Here is a 24911-nt window from a genome sequence, read left to right on the forward strand (position 1 = left end):
GACTCTTAAACATCTTAAATGTTTTCCATTTTTTTAGAAACACCTAGAATAAATGTTAGATTTTTAGAAAATGCTAGAACAAATTGAGTCATTGAGATACGCACTGTCATTTTTCAATTTCATTTATTTTTTTAATCATTTAAATGGGGCTGTGCTCTTTATGAGTATGGCCTTGTTTACCTGCATGTGGGAGGACCAAAGGTTTGGCTCTGTTTTCCTTACAGACCTGTTCAACAAGCTAGACATGACTCTCATTTGCAACAATCGTTGAATATTAGCCAAGCAGATCAAGTAATTTTGTGACGTTGAGTCTGCATCGCAAAACAGTGATGAGTACTTTATGTAGGACATTGTGTTGTCTTGAATCACTGTAACATTAATAAATGTGACTCTTGGCTTAGAGATGTTCCAAAAGGAAGTGCAGTAGTAAACAAGCCACACACTCTTTTCTTATCTCAAACCAAACTTCCTTTCAGTGCAAAAAGATTTCATGTTCAAAAGAGTGTCTGCTTTCATTTTTCTGTGGTTTGTTTTGCAGCATGTGTTTTACACAGAGACACTAAACTACACAGGGTCATTGAAAAAATGCACCATTCTGCACAGTGCTGTGAACTAAATTCAGCTCTCATCAATCTCAATATAAACCATATTAGACACATGTCCAGCTGAAGTAGACACTGAGCAAGAAGTATATGCCTGCCTATTGAGCTCACTGCCAGTTGTTAATAATGTAAAAGGATCCTCAGGGTTATTAGTTTCACTATCAGGGAGGAAACTGCCATATTTACAGCTCTCAAAATAGCCTCTTCAGCCAGCACTCGTGCTGTATCAGTGCCCTCTTCAGAAGTGAGGGGCCACGGGAAGTGTCTCTACACACTACAAGGGGCAGAAAGCAGAAGGAAAGAATGGCACAGATAGACGGAAGACAGCAGATACTCTGGGGCTGGCGGTAAAAAGCAAAAAGACCAATCTGTCCTGTTAAATCAGTCTCCAGTGAGGAAAGGTTATGTGATATGCTGTGGACCTAAGCTGATAGCTCATCAATCTTCATCCTGAGTAGATTTGTCAGGGAGAAAATGAACGATTCATTGACAATGGTTGCAACTGCTTGTCAGGCCTGTCATTGGGGAAGAAGGAGTTTCAGTAGGCTAACGCTTGAGTTAAATTTTGATGCAATTATCATGAGTATTATTCAGAGTTCAATTTAAAATGTGAAAAAAAAACTCCATTTAGCATTGTCTAAAAATGTCTGAGCCTTCCTCTGACTTTTTTACCTAATCTGAAAAAGCGCCTTCACAATGCTGTTTGTGTTGGACTGGAGCTCTGGTGGAGAGAGCCAAAATAATCAGATTTAATCAAAAGAAAATAAGTGCTGCCTTGGGGTTTCCACTGGCACACTGAACCTTGCTTCTGATCGCATCTGCCAATGTGCAAGGTGTGCAGGATTCACCTTAGAAAACATACAACACACTTTGTCTAATATTGTTGGTTCACACAATAGGCATTGTATTTCTTCTTACATCCTTGGCAGAATCGTGCTCAATACATTTGGATTTGTTATTTTTGGAAAACCTATGTATGATCTGGCCTTCTGTATTTGATTAAATATATATATATTTTGGTTCAGAAGTCAATAACATGAAAAAGATTAACAAATGATTTATTGGACAATATTAATTCATACAAAGCTTTCATCACATTAATAGCAATAAAGAAGACTCAAGAGTCAATGATTGCTAAGATAGAATGCCAGCATAATCGTGTTTCATCTTTAAAATGAATCTCACGTTTAAAATGTATGCACATGTTATAAAAAATGCACAGAGTCTAAAAACAGTTCCCTTCAAATGGTATGTGGAGCAGAGACAAATATTTCAAATAGGATCATTTTATAATGTGTGATATTTGCAAGTTTAACACCTATTTCTCTAACCCAAGTGCATACTGAACAAAAACAGTCAAGGCAAGGGTTTAAAGGCTAGAAAAACACGAAAGGGTACAAAACAAGAATAAATCCAAGAAACAGCAGCATACAGGTAACTATTCAAATCACAGTAAAACACTACAATATAAACTGTTGATTGTCCGTCAATTGTTTATCAGCAATGTATGCAATACATTGGTGAATTCCGTACTCGCTGAAGTCATCTGTTCTACAACAAGGGCCTGAAATAACCTTGATTCATTAGCTATACACTTTTAAACTTTAGAATGTCATCCAGAGAACTGTTCCCACTTTCCTGAAGGCTGTAACACATGGAGAAATTGACACTAGTGGAATTTAAAGGTCTGGACTCTGATTAACAACATGCTATTTAGGTAATTTTCTCTCAGCAGTCTCTGATTTTGTTTCTTGCTTGCAGGTAGGATGCATCCATTTCTGCAAGTGTGTGTTCATGTGGTGAAAAAATGGTAAAGCCTTTGTGCATTTGTATGCTTCTTTTTCTATACAGTTACAGAGAAGTTAACAATAAAATATAATTTTCAAATTTCTGAGTTATTGATAAAGTATGATAAAATGTAGAACATCTTTTTGATGATTGATTCAAGCTGAGAAGATGCTGTTTATAGCAGATACTGCGTAAATGCTTTTCTGGGGAAAGGGCATGGGCTGAACTTAGCATGATTCTTTATAGACTGTCATGTGGAATCCTCTAGTCATAAATATTTTATCTGACATACTTGGTAAGTTCTAGTTCATGATTTACATACGCACTGTCCTAGATCACATTTCGATTTATTGGTGAAGTGAAGTCACTTGTGGGTTTATCAGCATGTGAACTGGATGAATGTCTTTCCTGGTGTTCTGTCTTGACACGGTAAATAATCAGTGTCCAGAGCAGAAGGCCGAAAGCAGCCCATAATGTCTCGACCCCTCTAAGAGCCCTATAGCCAGTCTCTCCAGGGGACCCATTTGCTTTGGCAACTGCTCACTGGGTGTTGCTAACCTTGTGCAGAGGAGATGCCACAAGGCTCCCTGGGCTAGTTTGAAGCTGGTATTAAAATAGCATTTGACAGAGCACAGAGCAGCTGAGCATATGTGTGTGTGTGTGTGTGTGTGTGTGTGTGTGTGTGAGAGAGTGTGTGTGTGTGTGTGTGTGTGTGTGTGTGTGAGAGAGAGAGAGAGAGAGAGAGAGAGAGAGAGAGAGAGAGAGAGAGAGAGAGGAGAGAGACAAGTAACATCAGTATAGTGGATAGTATACTCAAAACTTATTCTTCATAGACTTTTACAATCTGATCTTCACAAACAGGCCAGTGATGACACATGATGTTTATATCCAGAATTATTGGAACCCTCAAAGAGAATAAATAAAAATAAAAGCATTACAAACACTGACATCATATCTCCAGATACTCGGGGAAACTCTCTTCTAAGAAAAATGTATTTCAAAATATTTTGTTTCGAAAACAAAATCTGAGAGTTTCAGATTGAAAAGGAGACTGAATGTACTTTATAATGCAGTATGCACACTGGTCAATGCTTTTTTGTGTACTTTGTGTATTTTGTATTGTCTGTCTGCACTGTCCTTGTCTTGTACTATTGCACTAGGTTGCACATGTTGAACTTTATGTGGCTATGACTTAAGTCCTTAGCTCTTTGTTGTTTTTTTGTAGCTTTATGTAGTTTTTCTTTGCACCCTGGTCCTGGAGAAACATTGTTTCTATATATACTTGAAATGACAATAAAAGCTTTTTGACTTGACTTGAAATGTTTTAAATAGAACATTGGCCGAAAAGTCCTATCGAAAAGGCTTCATTCAGCCTTGTTATATTCTCAGTACTCTCATTCTGTTCATGTGAGACTATTAATTCTGGGGATGTCAAACGTGTCCAAAAACTTCCAAAAATGTAAGAATTTTAAAAATTTTATACAAGAAGAAAATATTGTGTGAAAATAAAACTTTAAGGTGTACTTATATTACAAAGATAGCATATGTATTTATTGTTTTTATATACAATGTATAAAATATTATAAATGATGCTAATGTTCCTGAAGTTGACTGCAATTAGATAACATAATTGTAGCAGGCAGCAGTAAAGTGATCATTAAGCAGAATATTATGAGATCAAGCACAGACCAGTGCATGGACCAGTTGCTTCAAGCATGCTTTTAAATTCGCCTTCTTTATTAAGTCACTTTAGATTAAATTATCTTCCAAATGACCAAATGTGTATGGATCATAGAATCTTAACCCAAAGTACTGCTCACTGTTGTGTGACTGTGCAGAGTTGCCTTGTTTTCTTCCATACAGGGCATAGAGTTCTTAAGCAATAAAGGCTGACTCACTTTTTGAAACAGCCTACAGCATGATGAGATGTTGCAGACATGGCAAGCGGGGTTGCCTGGCCTCTGACTGGATTACTGAAAGATTGAATTCACCTCTCATTAATCTCAAATTCATATGGCTCTCATTAAATCTTACAATGTGTAAGCCCTGTTTAGAACACATGGCTACATTCCACTGGTTTTCAGAAACGGAGGTCCCTGAAACAACAGTATAACATTTCTTGATTTTTTTGTGTTAAGTTCCCTTAGAGTACCCAGTCACCATTCACACATTTGGAACCTCATGCAGTTTTACAGTGTTTTTTTTTCTATCATAGTCATCAGAATATAATTCATTAATATGAGTGCTAGGATCTGTTTTGTATTAAGTTGTTGGCTGCCACTTGTTGTTTGTGTTTGGTCTTGCAACAGAGTGCCCTTTGGCCTTAGGAGGTCAAGTCCCATTGACCTCCAGGTTGTACAGCTGACAGTACAGGCAGTAACTTCATTAAGCATATTATAGATATGGCGTTGCAGAATAAATCTGCAATAATTATCTCATGTGAGTTTTCAACTAGTCATAAAAGACCCAGCATAGATTTGGAAATATTTATTGTTGTCTAAATATGTGTATTACTCTTAGTAATACTTTGTATGAGGGCTGGCTGAAAAGCTGGATTGGTATTGCATCAATTTGTACTGATGGGCTGATGTACTGTATGTTTTTAGTGTGTGTGTGTGTGTGTGTGTGTGTGTGTGTGTGTGTGTGTGTGTGTGTGTGTGTGTGTGTGTGTGTGTGTGTGTGTGTGTGATGTATTTAAATAACATTGGATACTTTGCATTAGCCAATACAATAAGCTCTGAAATTGATATCATATTGAAAATGGAATGAGGGATCAGTATGTCCCTTCTTAGTACACAGTAAAAGAGACATGTGTGTCCTGATATTGTAGTTTACTGCTCATATTATTCATGCTGGCAGTCTTTTTAAGCTACTGACAACTTTCATCAGTCATGCCATTATGTTTGCACATCAACCTTGCTGGAAGGAAAGTGCTTGTGCTCTTCAGAAACCGACAGCACTGCAAAAGGTCTTTGTTTAAAAATCATTGTGCAGATCATATATATTGTTTATAGTTTGTAAATAACTAATCGCAGTAGTAGTTAATAATAGCAGTAGTTATTCTGTAATCTAAAATCCCTCTGACCTAAGGGCTTTGTGAAGCAGCTGAAACACTGATGCTATTTTGTGATTGTTTATGGGAGGTAGGACTAAAGAAACTCCACATGTAAACTGCTTTTGAAGTGTCAAATATGTTTGTACATAGTAGCCACAAAGTCTAAATTTGTTCTCACTTTACCGATGATATAATTGACATCATTAGACATTTGTGAGAAACGTATGATTAATACAATGTTCACAGTTTTTAAAGACTTTAATAAAAGTGGCTAGCTAAAGATTTAGTGTATAAATGTTTAGTTTGTCTTCTTAAGCCTGTATATTTCTGTCAGAAAGCTGTTGTTAATTTTACAGATTTGGCCAGAAAAGCTGCTCCTGTTGATTACTGTTATAATCTCTTTAAACTGGGATTCACTTATGGAGTTTTGCAGTAAGTAAATAACGTGTTGCCATATTGTTTTTTATTGAACAATATTTAACATGTAAATATGCTCAAGAAAATGATCACCTAATCTTAATACTAAACAGCTCCTGTGGAGGTCATGTATGTGTTTTAAGAATTTTTAATATTATAATAAAGCATTTTGCCATCTTAAAATAAAATTAAACAACAACAACTTGTCTTTATAGTTATGTTTAGTGTTATTGAATGCCCACAATGCATTCATTAACAGTAGAGACAATAGACTTTAAAAGTGCTTTAATATACATGTTATAAACTTTGGAATTTATAACATTTGTAAAAATTTCTGACCAGTCAGTTCGGTAAATTAAAATCTGTGGCATATTTACAGCATATCAGTAATTTTACAAGACTATATTTTTTACTTTTACTTCTTAAAGGTAAAGGTAAAGGTATTTTCCGTTGGGTTATGAGATATAATACATTTCTGCAAAGAGTTATGTTTTGCCCAATTTTACGGTTCCAGGTGTTATTAAACTGTCTATACATGTGACCTGGTCATAACCTGCTGCTACTATAAAGATAACATAACTTAATACTGTGGTAGATTGAGCAACAATGCACTGATTAGGGAATAGACTTCCCCCACAGAGGAATTATGAAGAAATGAAGGAGAATGGTAGCACAAAATGGTTAACCACAAGAAATCCAGCAGACTTGCTCCTAACTGCTGACATAACACTTTTAGGATTATCACCCTATACCACATTTTCTCTGAAACCATTTAGCATTCTCATTTTAACATTGATGCTGGGATCACGTTGCTCTAAGTGGTTTAAAAGCACAATTCTTGCCCTATGCTGTAAAATGTAATGTCATGTGGCCTTAACAGATTCATTTAACATGTTTTCCTTTAACAGTTTCATTAGTTGATATTTACAACTGAACCAGCTCATCACAGCAGTGAACTTTTAATTATGGCGTAACTGCAGATCTTTCATATTTATATCGGGTTTTATGTGAGTAAATAAATAAAAAATTTTTGAACCAAGGTTTCTATTTTATAATTAAACTCCCACAAATGTCCCCATCCCTTTTTCTAATTCTTTTTATTGCTGATATGGTTTTAGGCATTTTTAGGTACTTGGTACTAAGTAGAATGGCCATACCCTTTCTGGGCAACAGATCCATCTTTAGAGATCATATGGTTTTGTGTTTGTTCATTCATAAAAGACAATAGTAGTAATAACACCACCACCACCACCACCAACAACAACAACAACACTACTACTACTACTTCTACTACTACTACTACTACTACTACTACTACTAATAATAATAATAATAATAATAATAATAATAATAATAATAATAATAATAATAATAATAATAAAAGAAGGAGAAGAAGAAGAAGAAGAAATCCAGATGGATAAGGTCTATTAGATTTAAGATCTAAAGTGACCTAAGCAAACTGCATAAACATGCTAAACAAAAATAGACTGTAATTCCATTATACTATTGCTAATTAGCAAGCTAGTTACTTCTGATATACGTAGATTGCTAAGTTAAACTATACTTATACTGTATACTTATACTTCAAGTGATAAGTAATTCTGTGATATTTCAGGTGACATTTGTGTTACCTGAAATAAGTAATAATGAGTAATAATGAGTAATAATTACTCATCATTTTTTGCTGATATGAAATGCAGTCTAAAACAGTGCACTTTATTTGACCTTGTACCCAATGTGCCTTCTGTAGATTTCTGTTATGTATCCTTGGATAATTGCATAAATGAACAGGGGTACAGCTGTTTCTATTAAAATGGCTATTGAGCATATATATATTTGTGCATATATATATTTGTGTTAAAAATCTCCTTGGACAGTTTGTAATTCAGTATTTACTAACATGCCACAATTCTAACACAACTTCTACATTTCTACAAAGCAGTGGACTAGTTTCCATTTTATTGTTGTAACCCATTTCTCAAATTCTAGAATTCATGCAATTTTATACTCTTGGGTTTTAAATGTAACATTTGAATGACTCATTAGCATTCCTGTGCTATCAGTTAGAATGAGTGTGTTAGTTTATGTAACTGTGCTAACTTCTAATTATCCTACTATTTAGCTATTTTATAGACACTGATTCGGCTACTGAGATCTTCTCTTCTCCACTGACCCTTTTTTGTGCAATTTCTGTCTACACTTTGCTAATGTTTTGTGTCATTCTGTATATAATACTGTATGAAGTCCCTCAGACAAAGGAGAACATTGTTGGTGTTTTCTTTTTAAATGCTTACATGCATATCCTTACGCTTAGGTAGCTGTGCATCCGTTTGTCTTGCCAGAGAATTCAAGCACAATAGCACAGCTGGGGGAAATGAGGCCAGTGGTCTACATCTGTTAAAGACACAGCCCCCCTGTTCTCAGACCTGTTGGCAGGATCAGGAATAGGAAAAGAGTAACCGCACAGTGCGAAGTGTTCCCCATATTTCTTCTTTTACTATGTCAGGCTTCATGTAGTGTTATTGGCTGTTTTCAGTTATTTTAATGTTACAAGCCAAGATTTTCCTCCAATGAGCCAAGCATGTAATCTTATGTTGATTCATATAAGCAGATCACAAAATTTAGGCAACATAGGTACTTGATGCACATTTCTATGTTATTGCTTGCTTCCGTGTGAGTTCACAACAATTTTTATTATTTTGCTATGTAACTATATAACTATTGCTGGTACTTATTTTTCAAATAATTTGTTATAGAATTTAGAAGTTCCAACTTCTAACTAATCAAATGCGTTGAGTTTCTTCAGAGCATACTGTAACAGTTTCTGTATGCTGCTCTTGTGTCAGTGGCTGGTGCTGCCCTTAAGTGCTAAATCAGTATTGGCTCAGGTTTTAAATATTTTCCGATCTGAATCAGTGATGTATTTTATGACAGGAATGAAGCATATATCATACACATGAACACAGGACACAAGTTTTTGTTGTGCATGTTGCCATCACTCCTGGAAGAGAAACAAAGAAGAGTTGTCTTGGTTATTCATGGATATGATCCGTGATCGCTTATGGATGGGCTATCAACTTTTACTCAGAGCTCTGATTAAAAAAAAGTGAAATTGGACAGGAGATGACAGGAATGATTTTATTTATTTATTTTATAAAAACGTCCATTAAACAAATATACTGTTGTTGCATTTCATATTCAGCATTTTAAGTGAGATTTCAATTGAGTTTTTGTATTGACTAATAGAAATTATATCACATGGCAATCAGTAAACAAGTCATATAAGTACTTCTTATAAAATATTGGAATCAAACAGCAAGTCAGAATGAAGTCATGTTGCATGGATTTCTTTTGCTAATTAGATTTAGAAAATAAATTCTACTTGAGGTTTTTGCACATGTGTCTAATGAAAACGGTCCTCTCAGAGGGTGCTTATGACTCACTTTGCCATTAGATCTGCTAGTTGGGGTTTTGGACAAAAGTTCCCCACCACTCAGACAACCACATGCAATCCTCCCAATCGGCCATCTGCTTAGCATTTCAGCAGTGCCTTGGAAACCAAGCAGAAATCAGAAGACTGCAAATCTAACACTTTGCAGTCCAAGGACGATATGATAGGGCAAGCTTTCTAGCACACACTGACAGCTTCATCCGTCATTCATTTGTCCTTTTTAACAAAAATCAATTGTGTCACATGCAAAATTGTGTGAAACAAATTAATATGGATTTTGACCTCTGTCCATCAAACACTTCCAAACATGTTTACTGAATCAAGTATCTGTTCACAGAGGAGAGAAAATGCTAATGAATTTTGGGAAAATGCTTAATATTCAGGCCTCTTTCAATCTGAGAATATGGTACTATTCAAAGATAATGAAAACCATTTTCTCAGCATTATTGTGTGGTGATTGGTTATGTGTAGTGTTAAACTAATGCCTGTGGAGTTAAAAACCATCAAATGAATCTCTGCGGGAGACTGCATTCAATTCTGTAGAAGTTAATTTATCGCCAGTTATTTTACTGTGTGTCTAATGAGTAGACTTGGATGCACTACTGTGCTCACAGTCAGGACACCAAAGCCTTGTACTTCAATCACAGATCTTTAAAGGCAGCTTATCAGTATCATATATCCTGTTCGCTGGTGGTAGAGCATTAAATCACAAACAAACAGCTGCAGCGCTTGTGATATTTTGTTTACAGCATGGCCAGACCTGTGGTCACAATTGCTGCCTTACAGTACGTGTGCTTCCTGTGTAATCCCCGTGGCCACTGTCGCCCTTTTCTTTTCAAACTATGACGAGGATGTTAAAGAATTTCAGTTCACCTTAGGGTTAAAGTGAAATCCTGTTTGCAAAATAAGTACCCTCTAAGAATGTTTAAAGAATCCTTCTTTATGTCATGATTTATTTTATTTATTTGTTTGCTCAACGATTTTGTATCTATCTATCTATCTATCTATCTATCTATCTATCTATCTATCTATCTATCTATCTATCTATCTGTCTGTCTGTCTGTCTGTCTGTCTGTCTGTCTGTCTGTCTGTCTGTCTGTCTGTCTACTTATTTATTTATTTATTTATTTATTTATTTATTTATTTATTTATTTATTTAAAGTGATAAGAACTAAGCTTTTGTCTAGGTACATTTGTACATTTGTCTAGGTCATCATTTCAACTTCATCAACGTCTTCTTGTAATTTAGGAACAGCTGACTTGAACCGTATTTACAGAAAGCACCGAAATTGAAATGTCTGCTAATGGAAAGTTTGTCTAATTTATAACAATGCTTTCTGCCAATATATACAGTGGAATCCTAAAGAGAATGGTTTCCACCTATTTGCATGCAGTGCTTGACAACACTTATCCCTAGGCTAGAATTTGGAAGAGTTATTGGAAATTAAACATTTCTTTGCTTTTTTCCAATTTTTTCACATCTGTGGGGAGTGTTTTGGTTTGCCCCCAGTAGAGACAGGTCATATTTCTCTCAATTAGAACAACTGGTGTGGAATGTTTTCAAAACCATCAGACGTTATTTCATGTGTTTGAATATGAAAAGGACAATGCTCTTGTAACCATCTATGCATGCATACTAGGTGACATACTGGATTTATTGCAAGCGTAGACTCCCTGCAGACAGTTTGGACAGACATTGGCCTGTGGCCGACTATGATGGGCCTGGCCCATTTGGACAGATCTCCTCAGAGATGGTTTCGGCTCAGAAGACAGGAAACAGCTTGCAAAAGATCCCAGCCATCAAGGAAGGATGGGCTGGGGGCTGGGGTGGGGAGCAGGGAATTTCCTCATAAAGGGCTTGTGTAATTCCCAAAAATGTCCACCATTCTTAACAAGCTTTTGGAGAGCATAAAACTTCAAACGTAACTTTTCTCAGCCATTATTTGCCCTTTAAGTTATTGTTAGCTATTGTGTTTTAGAGCTCTCTGCTTGAAAGACTGCTGGTCTGTAGATCTTAGTAGGGGTTTGTCTCCATTCCAAAAATCCGACTATTAAAAAGGCACTGCTGTTAGCAATTTCAGGGCAAGGAGCAAAAAGCAAACCCATGCTGCTTATGTTGAATGTGACAGAGAAGGATGCAACAGCTGTGACATGGACATAAACAGCCTGACAATTAACGATAACTACATTGAAATGCTGATTCAAATTTTCTGAGGATGTCAGGCATCAATCATAATCAAACAAACAAAAAAAAATGGCCAGAGAACCAAATGACCAGAGAACATCAATGTTTTAGACATGCTTGCTATGGGGGAGGGTGGGGTGGGAGTGCCACGACCTTATTAGGAGGACATATAAAGTAGGACATATAAAGGTTACGTTTCGTATTTGAATTGATTTGTTCAGAATACAATTTTTTAATTTTTTTTTATATAAGCATAAACCAGATGCAGAGCCAATAGGTAACAGGGCTGTGCAATCTGCATGGTCCCTGTTTTGCTCCTGAGCTCAGGTTACTGTCTGTGAACAGTTTCACATTTTCAGCCTGTGTCCAGATTTCCTCCAGGTTCTCGGGTTTCCTCCCAATGTAAAAAAAATCTGTAGGCAGGTGGATTGGCTGAGTTAATTAACCTCTGACATGTGTGTGTGTGTGTGTGTGTGTGTGTGTGTGTGTGTGTGTGTGTGTGTGTGTGTGTGTGTGTGTGTGTGTGTGTGCACATGGTCCTCTGTGATGGATTGGTGTCCCATCCAGTGTGAATTCTCTCACCCTGCAGCCATGATCTAGATGTCACAGCAAAGGATTCAACAACCAATTAGAGGTGTGATTCACGCTCACATTTGGGATGGTAATGCTGGTAGTGCAGCAGGGCTTAATTAATTTCTGTCATTTATAATGTAAGCAGTAGCTGAACCTATAGTAGCTTTTGCTGCTGTTGCTATAATAATAATAATAATAATAATAATAATAATAATAATAATAATTATTATTATTATTATTATTATTATTATTATTATTATTATTATTATTATTATTATTATTATTATTATTATTATTATTATTATTATTAGTAGTAGTAGTAGTAACTAACTCATGGCACATTTTAACTGGCCCTTCCGATCTATAGATTTCCATCATATTTTTTACATTTTGTACATTACTTTCTGACAGTATTTCTGATTATATGTGATGGTGTCTCTTGTCTTTTCTATAAGACATTTCTGTTGGAGTTACCAAACGATCATGTGCAGCTCCACAGTGCTTTCAACGCGCGGGTGCTATGCAGTGCGTATTGCTTTAAAGTTGTGAAAAAGATTTGAAGGGAAGGTGCGGGGGAGGAGGCGGCAGTGCGCCAATAAGGGTGAACGGAGAGAAGAGCTGCTCTCTACACACTGGCACATGAAGATGAGGAGGAAAGTCGCGGCGTTCCTCAGCCTCATGAACACGCTGTTAGCGTTAACGGTGCGCTGATCTGCTTTTGACCTTCACTCATAGATGGAAGCACAAGGAAGAGTCAGGATCCACTTGTCACAAGACGAAATCGATCTTTCATAGCAATGGGGAATAGTGCACCCAAACCGCTTACAGGTAAGACGGACACGCACGATCACGCGTCACCGAATCGTGCGTAATAGAACGCGCGTGAGTTAAGGAGCGCGCCCTAATTTCCACGCTTGTGCTTTTGCGTTGTGAACTCCGTGTGTGTGATAGAGAGAGAGAGAGAGAGAGAGAGAGAGAGAGGTAACTGCGTGGGAAGAGCAAGATGAGAGCTGACGAAGGTTTATGAACACCGCTCAGTACTAATAAATAGCTCACCGATTGAGGTATTGATTTAACATTTTGAGTATTGAACCACCACACAATCTACAAGCAGTTCCCAGTCCAGCAGTGTTTACATGAGTCCAGCTGGAGACAACACAGGAGTGTCATATTGTGGATGTTGTAGGTGCCAGGGCTGTAATATAGGTGTTGATTAAATAATGAAGAGCTCATTTCAGGTTCAGGTGTTCCTTTTATAGCCACAAATAAAATGTTTATGTCAGACAATGGATTTATGAGCTTATGTGTTAAAGTGTTTCTAATGATGAACCTGCTGTAGTGGCAGCTATGTGTTCATATAAACACCTGAAAGAAAGGCATAAGACTATTGCGTTTATAAGGCATCCACATAACTTGGTAAGATTTGCCAATGGCCTGCTTGTATGAAAGGTCGTCAGTTAACATCTGGTGAAAGGTACAGTTTTTCATCACCAATTAAATAAAATATAAATCAGTTTTATTGATATGAAGTATTGATGTTTATTAGAAATACCTGGCTTGTATAAAAAAATACTTGGAAGGGTTTGTTTCTATTTATATAGAAATAAGAACTGACAAAATGTTACACACAATTTTACAGGAGGGTCTAAATGCACAACAAAACACGTGGCAGACTATTATGCAGCTATCCAGTTTATCATCGGCTTTTTCTGGCATCTGACTGTCCTCGTTCATTCATCTATTTATGTTATTGACAAGTATGTGCTGCTGACAGTACTTAAATGACCTTAACATGTATTTTTAGAGCAACTATTGTCACCCTACTACATTGATGTCTTCTGTGAATCATGTTTGTCAAACCATAGCCTTATATAATGTCTGTCTTATATAGACTATAGTAGCATTATGTAGAGTTATGTGTAGAAGCTATATAATGGGAAAAGGAATTTAATCTAATGTTCTGGATCATTTTAGGTACACTCAAGTGACTTGAGTGATCTGAGGCGGAACACTGATTTCAGATATGTGTATTGGCTATTTGGGTTTTTAATAATTATAAATATTTGTATAATTCATACCATCATATCACAAAATTATCCCAACATTAATCTGTGCTTATTGGGAAAATTTTGTGTTACTATATGTGACAAACAATTGTTAATTTTAAAAAATGTCTCCGCAACAAGTTATAGAGCATGTGTAATTGTAGAACAATAACAGAAAGGATGATCTACACTGGATGTAATTTGAATGTTATTTATGTTTATTTTCCAGAATAGAGCAGGGAATTCATTAGAGTTCATGCTGTTCCTACCCTCCAGTAATCAATTGTGCATGGATAAATTGCATTTAATAGTGCACAATGACTTTTGATTGATGATTCCACAGCACACAAAGGAATAATAAGTGACTTACTATATATGTGACTGGTAACACCATAATCACAATGATAAGCAGATGTGCATTTGGGGAATACAATAAAAGACTGTTAGAGATTTGTTTTGGAGTAGCATAGGGAGGGATCACTCACGGGTAACTGATTTTTGGCTATGGATATGCTATAGTGTCTTGAACTGAGTTTGACAGGTTCTAAATTAAAATGGATGGCTGAAAGACTATGCAGTACTATGAAAAGTTGAAGGGTTTTTGTTTGTTTGTTTGTTTGTTTTTGAAAACGAACAATTTCATGATCATGGAAGGTCATTTAGGGAAAATAATTTCGATGCAGTTCTTCATGATGTTTTAGATGAGGAGAAACTTACAAATTATACTGTAGCTGGTTGTTATTTATTTCTATTTTGTAAGGTTACACTGTGCTACAGTGCTAGATTGAATGATGCTACGTCATGTGCATTAATATCCAGAGAGGAGTTTATAAGAGAAATAAATGTACCACTTTCCTGAAGTGTACTTGCTAACATTTCTCGTTCTCTGGTGTATAGTATCTGCTGCGACGTGCCCTTTACTGTAATTACCAGGCACCAGTCACTCAATACAGGCAAGAAATACAGGATTCACAGGACTACAGCTTTCAACTATGTCATGGTTTACAGATTTAGATATGGCTGTGGGTGTGACAGTGTTTGCAGTCTTTAACAACCCAGGAATCTTTTTCTCATACAGCCCAGACTTCACAAAACTGATGATTCAAATTCAGTGTTTCCTGAGGTACTGACGTTAGTCCAGTTTTTAGAAGAGTCTCTCTTTTTAGAACTCTGAAATGTTCAAAGCTTTAAATGTAGAACTGGAAAAATGTGTATTGTTGAAGATATTTAGAGCAGTTATCCTGTCAATATTGTGCTATACTGTACATTATGAAATAATGATATCACTAATACTATTTACACAATGTCTGGTCAAAACTAAAATAATATATTGTTTAATTAACCATTTAAGGCCAGATGTGATTGTCAGTACAAATAATATTAAACAGAGTTTTATTAATTTATTTAACCAATTAATGACTTCAGGAGCAGTTATAGTAGTATAATGAAAACTGTCAGTCTGGGTTTTATGGCTATCAGCCCATGATTTTTTCTTACTGTTTCAACCCTTATATTGACCATAGACATTAACTGTAAATTTGTAGGTGATATGTTGCAAAATGTCATCTATTTTATGAGTTCTTTATACTGGTGCAACAGTCTGTGCCAGGCCACTATCATCTGAAGCTCTCTACTTCTCACCACATCAACAGATTTGCTGTCACCTCCTCCTCTAAACTATGGAGCAATCAGCATTTTTCAGTTCCTTCATTTGTGAAATCGGCTACATTCATTGCAACAGTCAAGTCAAGTTTCCTTGACAACGATCTGTCATGTAATTATAGCATATGACAGTAGGTGGAGGCTGAATGTGATTCTGCCATACAAATTGCAAAGAATGTACTGGATATTTATGATTATTGCAGAAATGAGACATTTGCATTAGTACTATATGTAAGTATACTTTAGTCAGCTGCGGCCAGCCTAAAGATAGCGACCTGTGTATTTTTGACATTTGATTTCCAGCATGCGTTAACGTTGTCTGTTTCTGGTTTTCCTGGCTACTTATTTTCTTTATGTACTGAAGCCTGGTTTTAACACGGAGCATGTTAAATCTTGCAGTGTTTGCTGGTGTAGATCTCTGACTGTGACAGAATCACAGAAGGGCTTTAGTGGATGTTCTCGAGTGAGGTTCGAGAGCTGGACTGCAGCATCGCTGTCTGCCACAATGCCGATTTGCCATCACATCACGCAGATCTATATTTGGAAAGTGAGCAGAACCGTGCTGCGTTTCACAAGTGGAGTTCAAGGCTCTCATTTCGCGTTTGCCTGTATACAGAGTGGCAGAAAAAGGTCCCTAAATCACACAGCTTGTGAGGAGGCGACTGGTGTTTTTTCTGCCTTGCACCTCAGATCTATTTATGAAATAAATCTTTGCTCTTGAACAACATCTCTGCAGTACGAGATAAAGTGTTCTTGCTTAATGTAGAAACACAAACAGGAGAAATATAAAGCCAGTATTAACAGATTTTCTAAACTATTTGGGTCATTATTCTTATAGAAACAACACATAAATCAGATGAAAGTAAATAGAGATAGAATCATCAAAAAATCCTGAACGAGTCTATTCGAATATATGCATGAATCATTAGATGATATCTATTTGCAAAGTTAACATTAGTGACTTGGTAGGAAGAAAAAAAACTGGCTGTAGCTCCAAACGCTTGGTGTAATTTGATTCAAAACTGTTACATACAGCTGTCATACGCATATGCAGATATATCCAGACTATACAAAGGCCTTTAGACAATCAACTAAAATTTTTAGCTTGCCTGCTTACCCAAATCAGTCCCCATGTCCTGGTACAAGATTGGTACCTGGTAAATGCAAACAAAATTAGCAAACCTTTTTTTTTTTTTTTAAAGTTGGTTAGCGTTACTGACTATGTTAAGGAAAATGTGCTTATGCTATGATAATGCACTGAATGCTGCATAGGTATATAATCAGTTATTTGGGTATTTGTAAAAAGGAGGGGTGCACAAGGAGGACTTTTATTACAGAGATTTTTTTTAACTAATTTATTTTTTTAAAAATGAAATTATTACATAGAGCACTGTGAAATAAATTCCACTGATCTGCTAATAATTGTGTTTTATGAACATAATCCAAATAGTTAAATTTTATATTGTGTATTTATTCCAAACAGAGCTTTTTATTTCTCCAGAAGAATACATTAGGTTGAACTTGACGCTACTTGTAGGTAATTTCCACGAAACTGTAAACCTGTTTAAGAACCTGTTCTTTAGAGGCTCCAGGCCTGGCACAGCTGAATCCCTGCTGCACACTCCACTCTAAGATATAAATAAGAACTTTATCTATGCATAAGTTAGACAGCTGATCAATAAGAGCACTTTCATTGAGTGGCAATGCGAGATGTTGCAGAAGCTACAGATTGTATGACACTTATGAAGGTTGTATCATGGTTTAGAGGTTTAGAAGTTGAATCACACCAAAACATTACGGAGATAAGAAGCAGTGCAGCAATGAACAATTTAAGAGGCATCCGCTAAAACAGTGGTTCTCCAAGGGGGTTCAGGAAACCCCAGGGATCTGTCAAGCATAGCCTGGAGGTCACCGATTTATTTTTATTTTTTTTTACGAGTGTGGGAAAGACAACACACCAGTGTACACAATATTGTTCACATTTAAATAACAAGTCTAATTATTTGAATAGTTGGATAATGTTCCTAAAATAAATCTTACTGAGGTCTATGAAAATTAAAGGGCGCTCTATCTAGCTTAACATGATCATGTTTGTAAATCTATTGTTGCTTTTTTCCCTTAAATTGTCTTACTGCATGGATATTCCTTTAAGCACACTTATGTGGTTCTTTTTTTCTTACTGTTTCTGTACAGTAGAAAGCATTGCTTTGCTTTTGACATCCATTTCTCATATAGATACACCCAGCGTGGATTTCATAGCTCGATCTGTGTTTTGCTTAAGACCAGTTGTTCACTGTGGACAGCGCAATTCTAGCTGCTGTCAACTTGCTCTGTTTTTTCAAATGGCTATATTTGCTTTGGCTGCTGGGAGATCTGTCAGAGGTGTCATGCCCATGGCCTTTAGTGTTGCAGATGCTGTGCTATTGTTCCAGGCATAAAAGCCTTTTCTATTCTGTTAAGCACTTAGATCATGGCCAAAGGCAAATGTTCTCATCATGTTGTTCATTAAAGTGAGATTGGGAGGGCATATATTTATCTGACCAGCATTAGAAATGTGTGGGATGTCAGAGGGAGGGATGGGTCATTATGGGAATTTTTTCCCCATATTCTGCCCCATCAGTAGAGGATTACAGGAATAATGCTCTTTAAATACAGCAGGAGGAGTCTCAAGAGTCTTCAATAATTGTTGTCTGACTCATAGACACAGCTGTTGATTCTAAGTGGCTGACGGAATGTCTTATTAAGAAAACATTCAGATTCTGGCATTGATCTTAAATTAATTAATTTAATCTGTTAATAGCAGAGATAAAAACCTATGAACTGTGGTGCTCCTCACATATTTCCTAGTGTCATCTATTATTAAACAAATATTGGGCTATTTGGCATGTCATAGGATTTATGACGTTCGAATGTAAGCATAGGTCTTGGACTTAAAATATATACTTGAAACATTTATAAAGTTTTATCATTCATCAGAAAGTATTAGTATAGCTTTCTTAGTTTATCTGTATAACTAAACCTCGATACTACTTCAATATACTATTGTATTTGTGTGTGCAAATTTCTTTTTGCTCCAGTAGATGCAAACCTACAGCACCGCCCTGTGGCTAGCCGCCAGTATTACATACTTCCTCATGGCACAGTGGATAGGCGATCATCTGCGTTGGCTGTTAATCTGGAGTCTCCGCGCTTTCACCCTCACACCAAGGGCAAGAACATTCGTCTGGATGCACAGCTGCGACGTGCCACACGCAAGAACAGCTTCTGCCATGGCCTGACATTCAGTCAACGGCCCATACGTCTCTACGAGCAGGTGCGATTGCGGCTGTCAGGGGTGCACTCAGGCTGGAGCGGCGCACTACGCTTTGGCTTCACCAGTCTAGACCCAGGCGAGCTTGCCTCATCTGACATCCCTAAATACGCTTGCCCAGACCTGGTGGCACGGCCTGGATACTGGGCCAAGGCTCTGCCTGAGAGACTGGCTGCGAGGGACAATGTGCTGGCTTTCTGGGCTGACCGGCATGGACGTGTCTTCTACACGGTGAACGATGGTGAGCCTGTACTATTCCATTGTGGGCTGAGTGCTGCACGTCCACTCTGGGCAATCATAGACATCTACGGCATCACACAGGAGGTCACACTGCTTGGTGAGTTATGGGATGGACCATGACAAAAAAATTTTTTATATTATGTACTACTCAATTCTTGTCATTCTTACATGTAAGGGTATCAAGAAAGACATAATATTTTATAAGATTTTGTACGGTCTAGAAATAACTTACAGAACCTTAACATTAAACTGCATTTAACCCTCTGAAGAGTTTGAGGTCTAATCCTAATCCACTGGGTCCAGTTTCTGCCCTAGGTACCTGTTGAGGTCACTAACAGCTAAACAGATCTATTTCTGAACATAGTTCTGGTCATTTTTGTCCCTTGAAACGTTTGAGTAGCGTTTTTTGCTGGTCATTTTTTGCTGATAGGACTCTTCACTGAGACTAAACTGTTTTAAAGGGGCCCCTAAGGAGGGCAGGATGCCAGAGGAACAGACGTCACGATGACAGAGGTGCTGATGGTCACTATCACACCTTGACAGACAGATGGCTTTAGTGTGTGTGTGGTAGTGAACTGGATCATGTCCTGCACCAAAGCAAAATACACACACTGTGTAGGAGGCTAAACAACGCTCTTTCACTCTGCTCTCCACTCTGCTACATTATTTATCTTCTGTCTGTTGGTTGGTGTGGCCATATTTGGTAAGAGTCGCTGTGTATTCCTGGAGAGAGAGAGAGCCTCACTGGGACTGATATACTGGGAGGCCACAAGTCTGCCATCTGAGCTAAACCAGACCCATGCAAATGTTGTGTCTAGCTTGTCAGTCAAGGCCTGCGTCTTGATCTGCTCATCTGATTTATTTCATTCGGACGTTAAAGGAGCAGTTTGGAATTTTTGGAGCCCTCTGGTGAATGCAATATGAATTACAGCTGTAATAAAATCTTTGTACATTTTGTGTAACCACTCTGTACAGTACATTATGCATGCATTGCCATTTATGGAAAGCAGCACAACAGAGAATATCTCTTCTGGTCAAATAAATAATGTAATGATGTTTATGGAAGACGTGCCATGGAGGGTTCTTATTTAAGCAGCGTAATGATGAACTCCTATTTAATGTGTAATTTAACGACCTAACGACTTTCTCTGTTCTTTCAGAAAGCACGTTTGCTGACAGTACAAGCTGCCTGAGCGTGGCACGTCTGAGTGCCTACCTGCCTCCAAGCAACCATGACTCAGCCAACTATAGCAACAACCAGTTGGAGAGCAACCAGGCTGCGAAAATGGCTGCCTTGCACCTCAGCAGCTCCACACAGCTGAGCCCCTGCTGCTCCACCTCTTCCTCCTCATCCTCTTTCAGTGTCCAAAGGTTACCCTCTACCCGTGGCCTTCCCTCTACACTTGATGCTGACCTGCGCTTTCACCCTGTGCGTGGTGCTGATGTGCTTCTGTCCAGTGACCGTGCTATGGCCTGCGTCCACTCCCCAGATAGTATTCGGACTTTGGTGTTCAGTGACAGGCCCATAAGACTTGGTGAGACTATGTTTGTGGAGGTGAGTCACATGGGCCCACCTTGCCTTGGCATGCTCCTGTTTGGCATGACTTCATGTGACCCGGGCACATTGCATGCTGCAGAGTTGCCCGCTGAACCTGATGCTCTCCTCGATCGTAAGGAGTACTGGGTGGTGCACCGTGGGCTACCTGCAAATGCACCTGGTGACGTGCTCAGCTTCACACTTCTGCCTGATGGAGAGGTGCATCATGGGATTAACGGGGTAGCACGTGGACGCTTGCTTTGTGTCGACTCTTCTCAGGCTCTTTGGACCTTCTTCGCTCTGCGTGGTGCCATCTACCGACTCAGGATATTAGGTAAGTGACTGTATGAGGTGATCTAGCATAATCATCATTCTTGACTTGACTTGATCATTTATGATAGCATTTATTGTACATTTTTAAAACATTTTAATTGAGGCTTTCATTAATATCACCTTAAGATACAATGTAAAGTATCATTGCAGGTTGTGTCTAGGATAGCTGGACAGGTTATTAAGCAGTCTAAAATAGATTGCTGCTTTGAGTGGACTTTACTTGTTCCTGTCATTCAGTTCTTTCGTCGCTGGAGAATAGGCGTTACTGCCCTGTCTCATTACGCTGGTTTTCTCCAAGGCTTTTTATGTTCCCAGAAATAGCCCCTTGCACATCCTTCAGTCTGTCTTATTATGGGATGCTATTGTGCTCTGTGTTATTGCTTCAAAATAGGACCCTGAGCCCAATTATGTGATTTGTATGCAGCATATGCTGGCCATGAGCTTACATAGACTTATATAGCAATCAGCAGTGTATACTGTTGAAAACACAGTAAAACAAATGCCACGTCCTGTATGATATTCTGTGTTCCTGACATTCAGAACTAGACCCTGAAGGCAAACATAGAACACATAAACACTGATGTCACTTTTGGCAATGCAGAATGTATCATAATATGTACATAACAGGTATGTCCCCTACAACATGGGGACCATGCTTATTTGTAACCTAAATGAAAATCATATTTAGCAGCTGGCAAAACACTCTTTAATTTTTTTGCTCTGAAGCATGCTTGATTTCTCTTTTGTGATAGCAAGGGGGTTTAGAGATATGGAGAGGGCAGAGGCTGTCTAATGTGCACACTTCTAAAATCTGAACAGTGCGTTGTGTATATTTATTATATATCAGTCTAAACCCAAAAAGTTATTCCTGTTGCTTGAAGAGTGAGAGAAGGGTCAAGATGCAGCACTGATCATCAGTGTTGGCAGGAAATGAATGCTTCAATAACACACATGAACAATGTCCACATTGTTTATGGCTGTCCCCTAGCTGGATGATTTTAATACCTAATATCATAATATCTGTGATTTAGAGAACAGATGTAGTGATCCTTAGTGTTTCCACCATCCAGTAATTCAATTATTCTCTCCATGTTTTATGCAATAAAATCATAGTTGAGTCAAATCTGATGACATATAGTTATTAGACTAATGATATCTAATATATCTTGATTGGCTATGGCTTAAATATTAAATAACTTGGGGCCATCAAACCTAATATAACTGTATATATTATAATAACATGCACATGTCAATCTCTGTATTATAATTAAGATGCCAGTGAGGAGCGCTACCAGAAAAGAGCTACCAGAATACAGGCTGCCAGAAATCTGATGATTAGTGCTCCTTAACCTCTAGCCTAAAATACCTTTTAAAATAATGGTTACACACAACTTAAGTATAAATCAGACCTCAGCATTCTCTGTGTAGTGAATTTCTCTCTCTCTCTCCCGTAACTTTCAAGGAACACTACTGGCAAGTCCATCAACCTCTCCTTCTGTATCCCATGGCACAGCATCTGATGACAGTGACTCTGACCTAACTTTTAGTGTCAACAGATCCTCATCTGCCTCTGAGTCCTCGCTGGGTGAGTGAACATACAAAGCTCTGAGAGTTTATTTCAGAATGATGTAACTGCTCTTCGTAGCAAACCCTTCAACTTTGAGCATCATTTTATGTTCAGGGCAAAATGGAATAATTTCATACTGTATGTGTTACTTACATGAAACATGGTCCTTTTTTTATTGAAGTAAATGTAAAAAAAAAGTTAAATATATACAAGTATAATAAAAATCGGATCTTTAAAAATCAAACAAAGCACTAACTTTATTTAAACTAACTTTGTAGGGCTTAGTGAACTATTGATTTGAAAGGCAAATATTCAAATCCGTGCACTGTTGGATCCTCAACTGTTTATCTTAAAAAAGCTGTCTGCCAAATAAGTAAATGTTTAAGCTCCGGTTACATTACAACTTTCCCCTGTGCAAACAGATTTAGCTTCAGGAGGATTACTTTGTTTTTAAAAGTAATTATATACAATAAAAATAGATGTCCCAGATCTCAATGAACAGATCATTTACATGGGTAGTTTAAAAGGAAAAAACAACACAACAAGGCAACTCTTAGCATCGGGTGTTTGTTAAATGAATCCAATATTCACAGCCATACGCTAGAACAGATATCGAGTGGTGATTTTGCACCAATACATTTTGAATTTTCACTGGCTTATATGCACTGTTTTCACTAAAGCACTTAAGGACTAAATCCTAATATTTCTCTGTGTTTATCTTCAGTTACAGCCCCCAGCTCTCCTCTCAGTCCCCCTGTCTCACCCAGCCTCGCCTTCCCAGAGACTCCACTGATCAGCAAGTGTGGTGAATGCACAGTGTGCTTCGATCAGGAAGTGGACACTGTCATTTACACATGTGGACACATGTGTCTCTGTCATGAGTGTGGCCTCAAGCTAAAGAAACAGATCAACGCTTGCTGCCCGATTTGCCGGAGACCCATCAAGGATGTGATCAAAACTTACAGGCCATGAGAAGACACAAAACTCTAAAAGCAGCTGAGATCCAGCTTTTTATTCTGAACTGAATTTGATTTCAGTACTGTTCTGTAGCTTTGACTCCTGTAGCGTAACCTCACTCTGTGTCCCCAACCCTAATTCGACCACCCGCCCTGACCCCTAATATAAACCCACCACTTCCGAGGCCCAATCCAGAGGCAGTGGAACAACGCGAGGTTTGTCTGATGCTTGCTCAAACATTTATCAGTGCCTTTGACATTTGTCTCTAAAGCATCGCCTACCAACCTGACAATCATATTTGATAAAATGAGGTATACAGGATATATGACTTTTATCAGATGGACACTAAGAGGCTTGTTTGAGTAATGAAACTAACAGATGTAAACAGATACAAAATTTATAATTATTTTGGTTTGATATTTTAAAAATAAATGCGTTCCCAATTGTGGAAAATAATAAATGAAATCCATTCATATGTATAGTGAAAAATGAGAGGACATTTATTGCACTTAACTAAGTAAACTATATCTGCAGAAAGATAGCCTCTGAAGACATTTCTCAAAAAATAAATAAATACATGCATTTTAGGAAAATACAGAACAAAATATTTTTATTAAGGCAATTTTATTATGGCTGTATGATTATGTGAATGTTATATGAACAGTAAAATTCATTCTTTTACTGGAGAAACCCTCCAACAAGTTTTAACTACAGAGTACACAAAATACTAGAAGCATGTTCTCTGTAGGTTAGACTTAATTTTAATGTCTTCAGAAGTAATCAACACCTGCATATCTTTAGCCCCTTTAGTAACAATCTTAAGGAAACTAAGGTTCTTCAAGGGTTATTTAAGGGTTTATTTGATAAACAATGGTTTTAACTTACTACGTTTCACTCAGTCATAGGATTATGCATATGAGCGCAAGTCCAAATGGTCATGAACATGAGCTTTTTACCTGTATTTGTGTCATTCTGAACAGCATTAAATATCACATATCTGCATTTGCTGAACATATGCTTAGTGTACGTGTGACTGTCACCAGATTACGTAATGTGATTTTATATAAATACATTGACAATCTTACCTTGCTCCTGGAGATAACCATCTCTACAATTCACCCTAATTCATCAAGTTTTGTTAAATTAGGGCTTGAACTAGACAAAAATTAAAATGGATAAAGTGAACACT

At 37.4% G+C, this 24911-nt stretch overlaps 1 protein-coding gene across 5 annotated transcripts in view; it reads left to right on the plus strand.

Annotated features, from left to right (window-relative positions):
* neurl1b (neuralized E3 ubiquitin protein ligase 1B) overlaps positions 1-24296 on the plus strand; it is a 26056-nt gene extending 1760 nt beyond the window's left edge. The window contains exons 1-5 of one of the 5 annotated variants that reach the window (XM_047802205.1): positions 12084-12132; positions 18859-19425; positions 20489-21199; positions 22661-22783; positions 23490-24296. In XM_047802205.1, coding sequence (XP_047658161.1) covers positions 12099-12132; positions 18859-19425; positions 20489-21199; positions 22661-22783; positions 23490-23737 — 1683 coding nt within the window. In that variant the 5' untranslated portion in view covers positions 12084-12098 and the 3' untranslated portion in view covers positions 23738-24296. Of the gene's footprint in view, positions 1-12083; positions 12133-12653; positions 12900-18855; positions 19426-20488; positions 21200-22660; positions 22784-23489 lie in introns of those variants that run through there. The other 4 variants (XM_027154659.2, XM_027154660.2, XM_027154657.2 and 1 more) reach the window with 4 other exon arrangements.
* The last annotated feature ends 615 nt before the right edge of the window (positions 24297-24911 follow it).

The sequence above is a fragment of the Tachysurus fulvidraco genome, chromosome 17 (genome assembly GCF_022655615.1).
Source record: "Tachysurus fulvidraco isolate hzauxx_2018 chromosome 17, HZAU_PFXX_2.0, whole genome shotgun sequence".
NCBI classification, from domain to species: domain Eukaryota; kingdom Metazoa; phylum Chordata; class Actinopteri; order Siluriformes; family Bagridae; genus Tachysurus; species Tachysurus fulvidraco.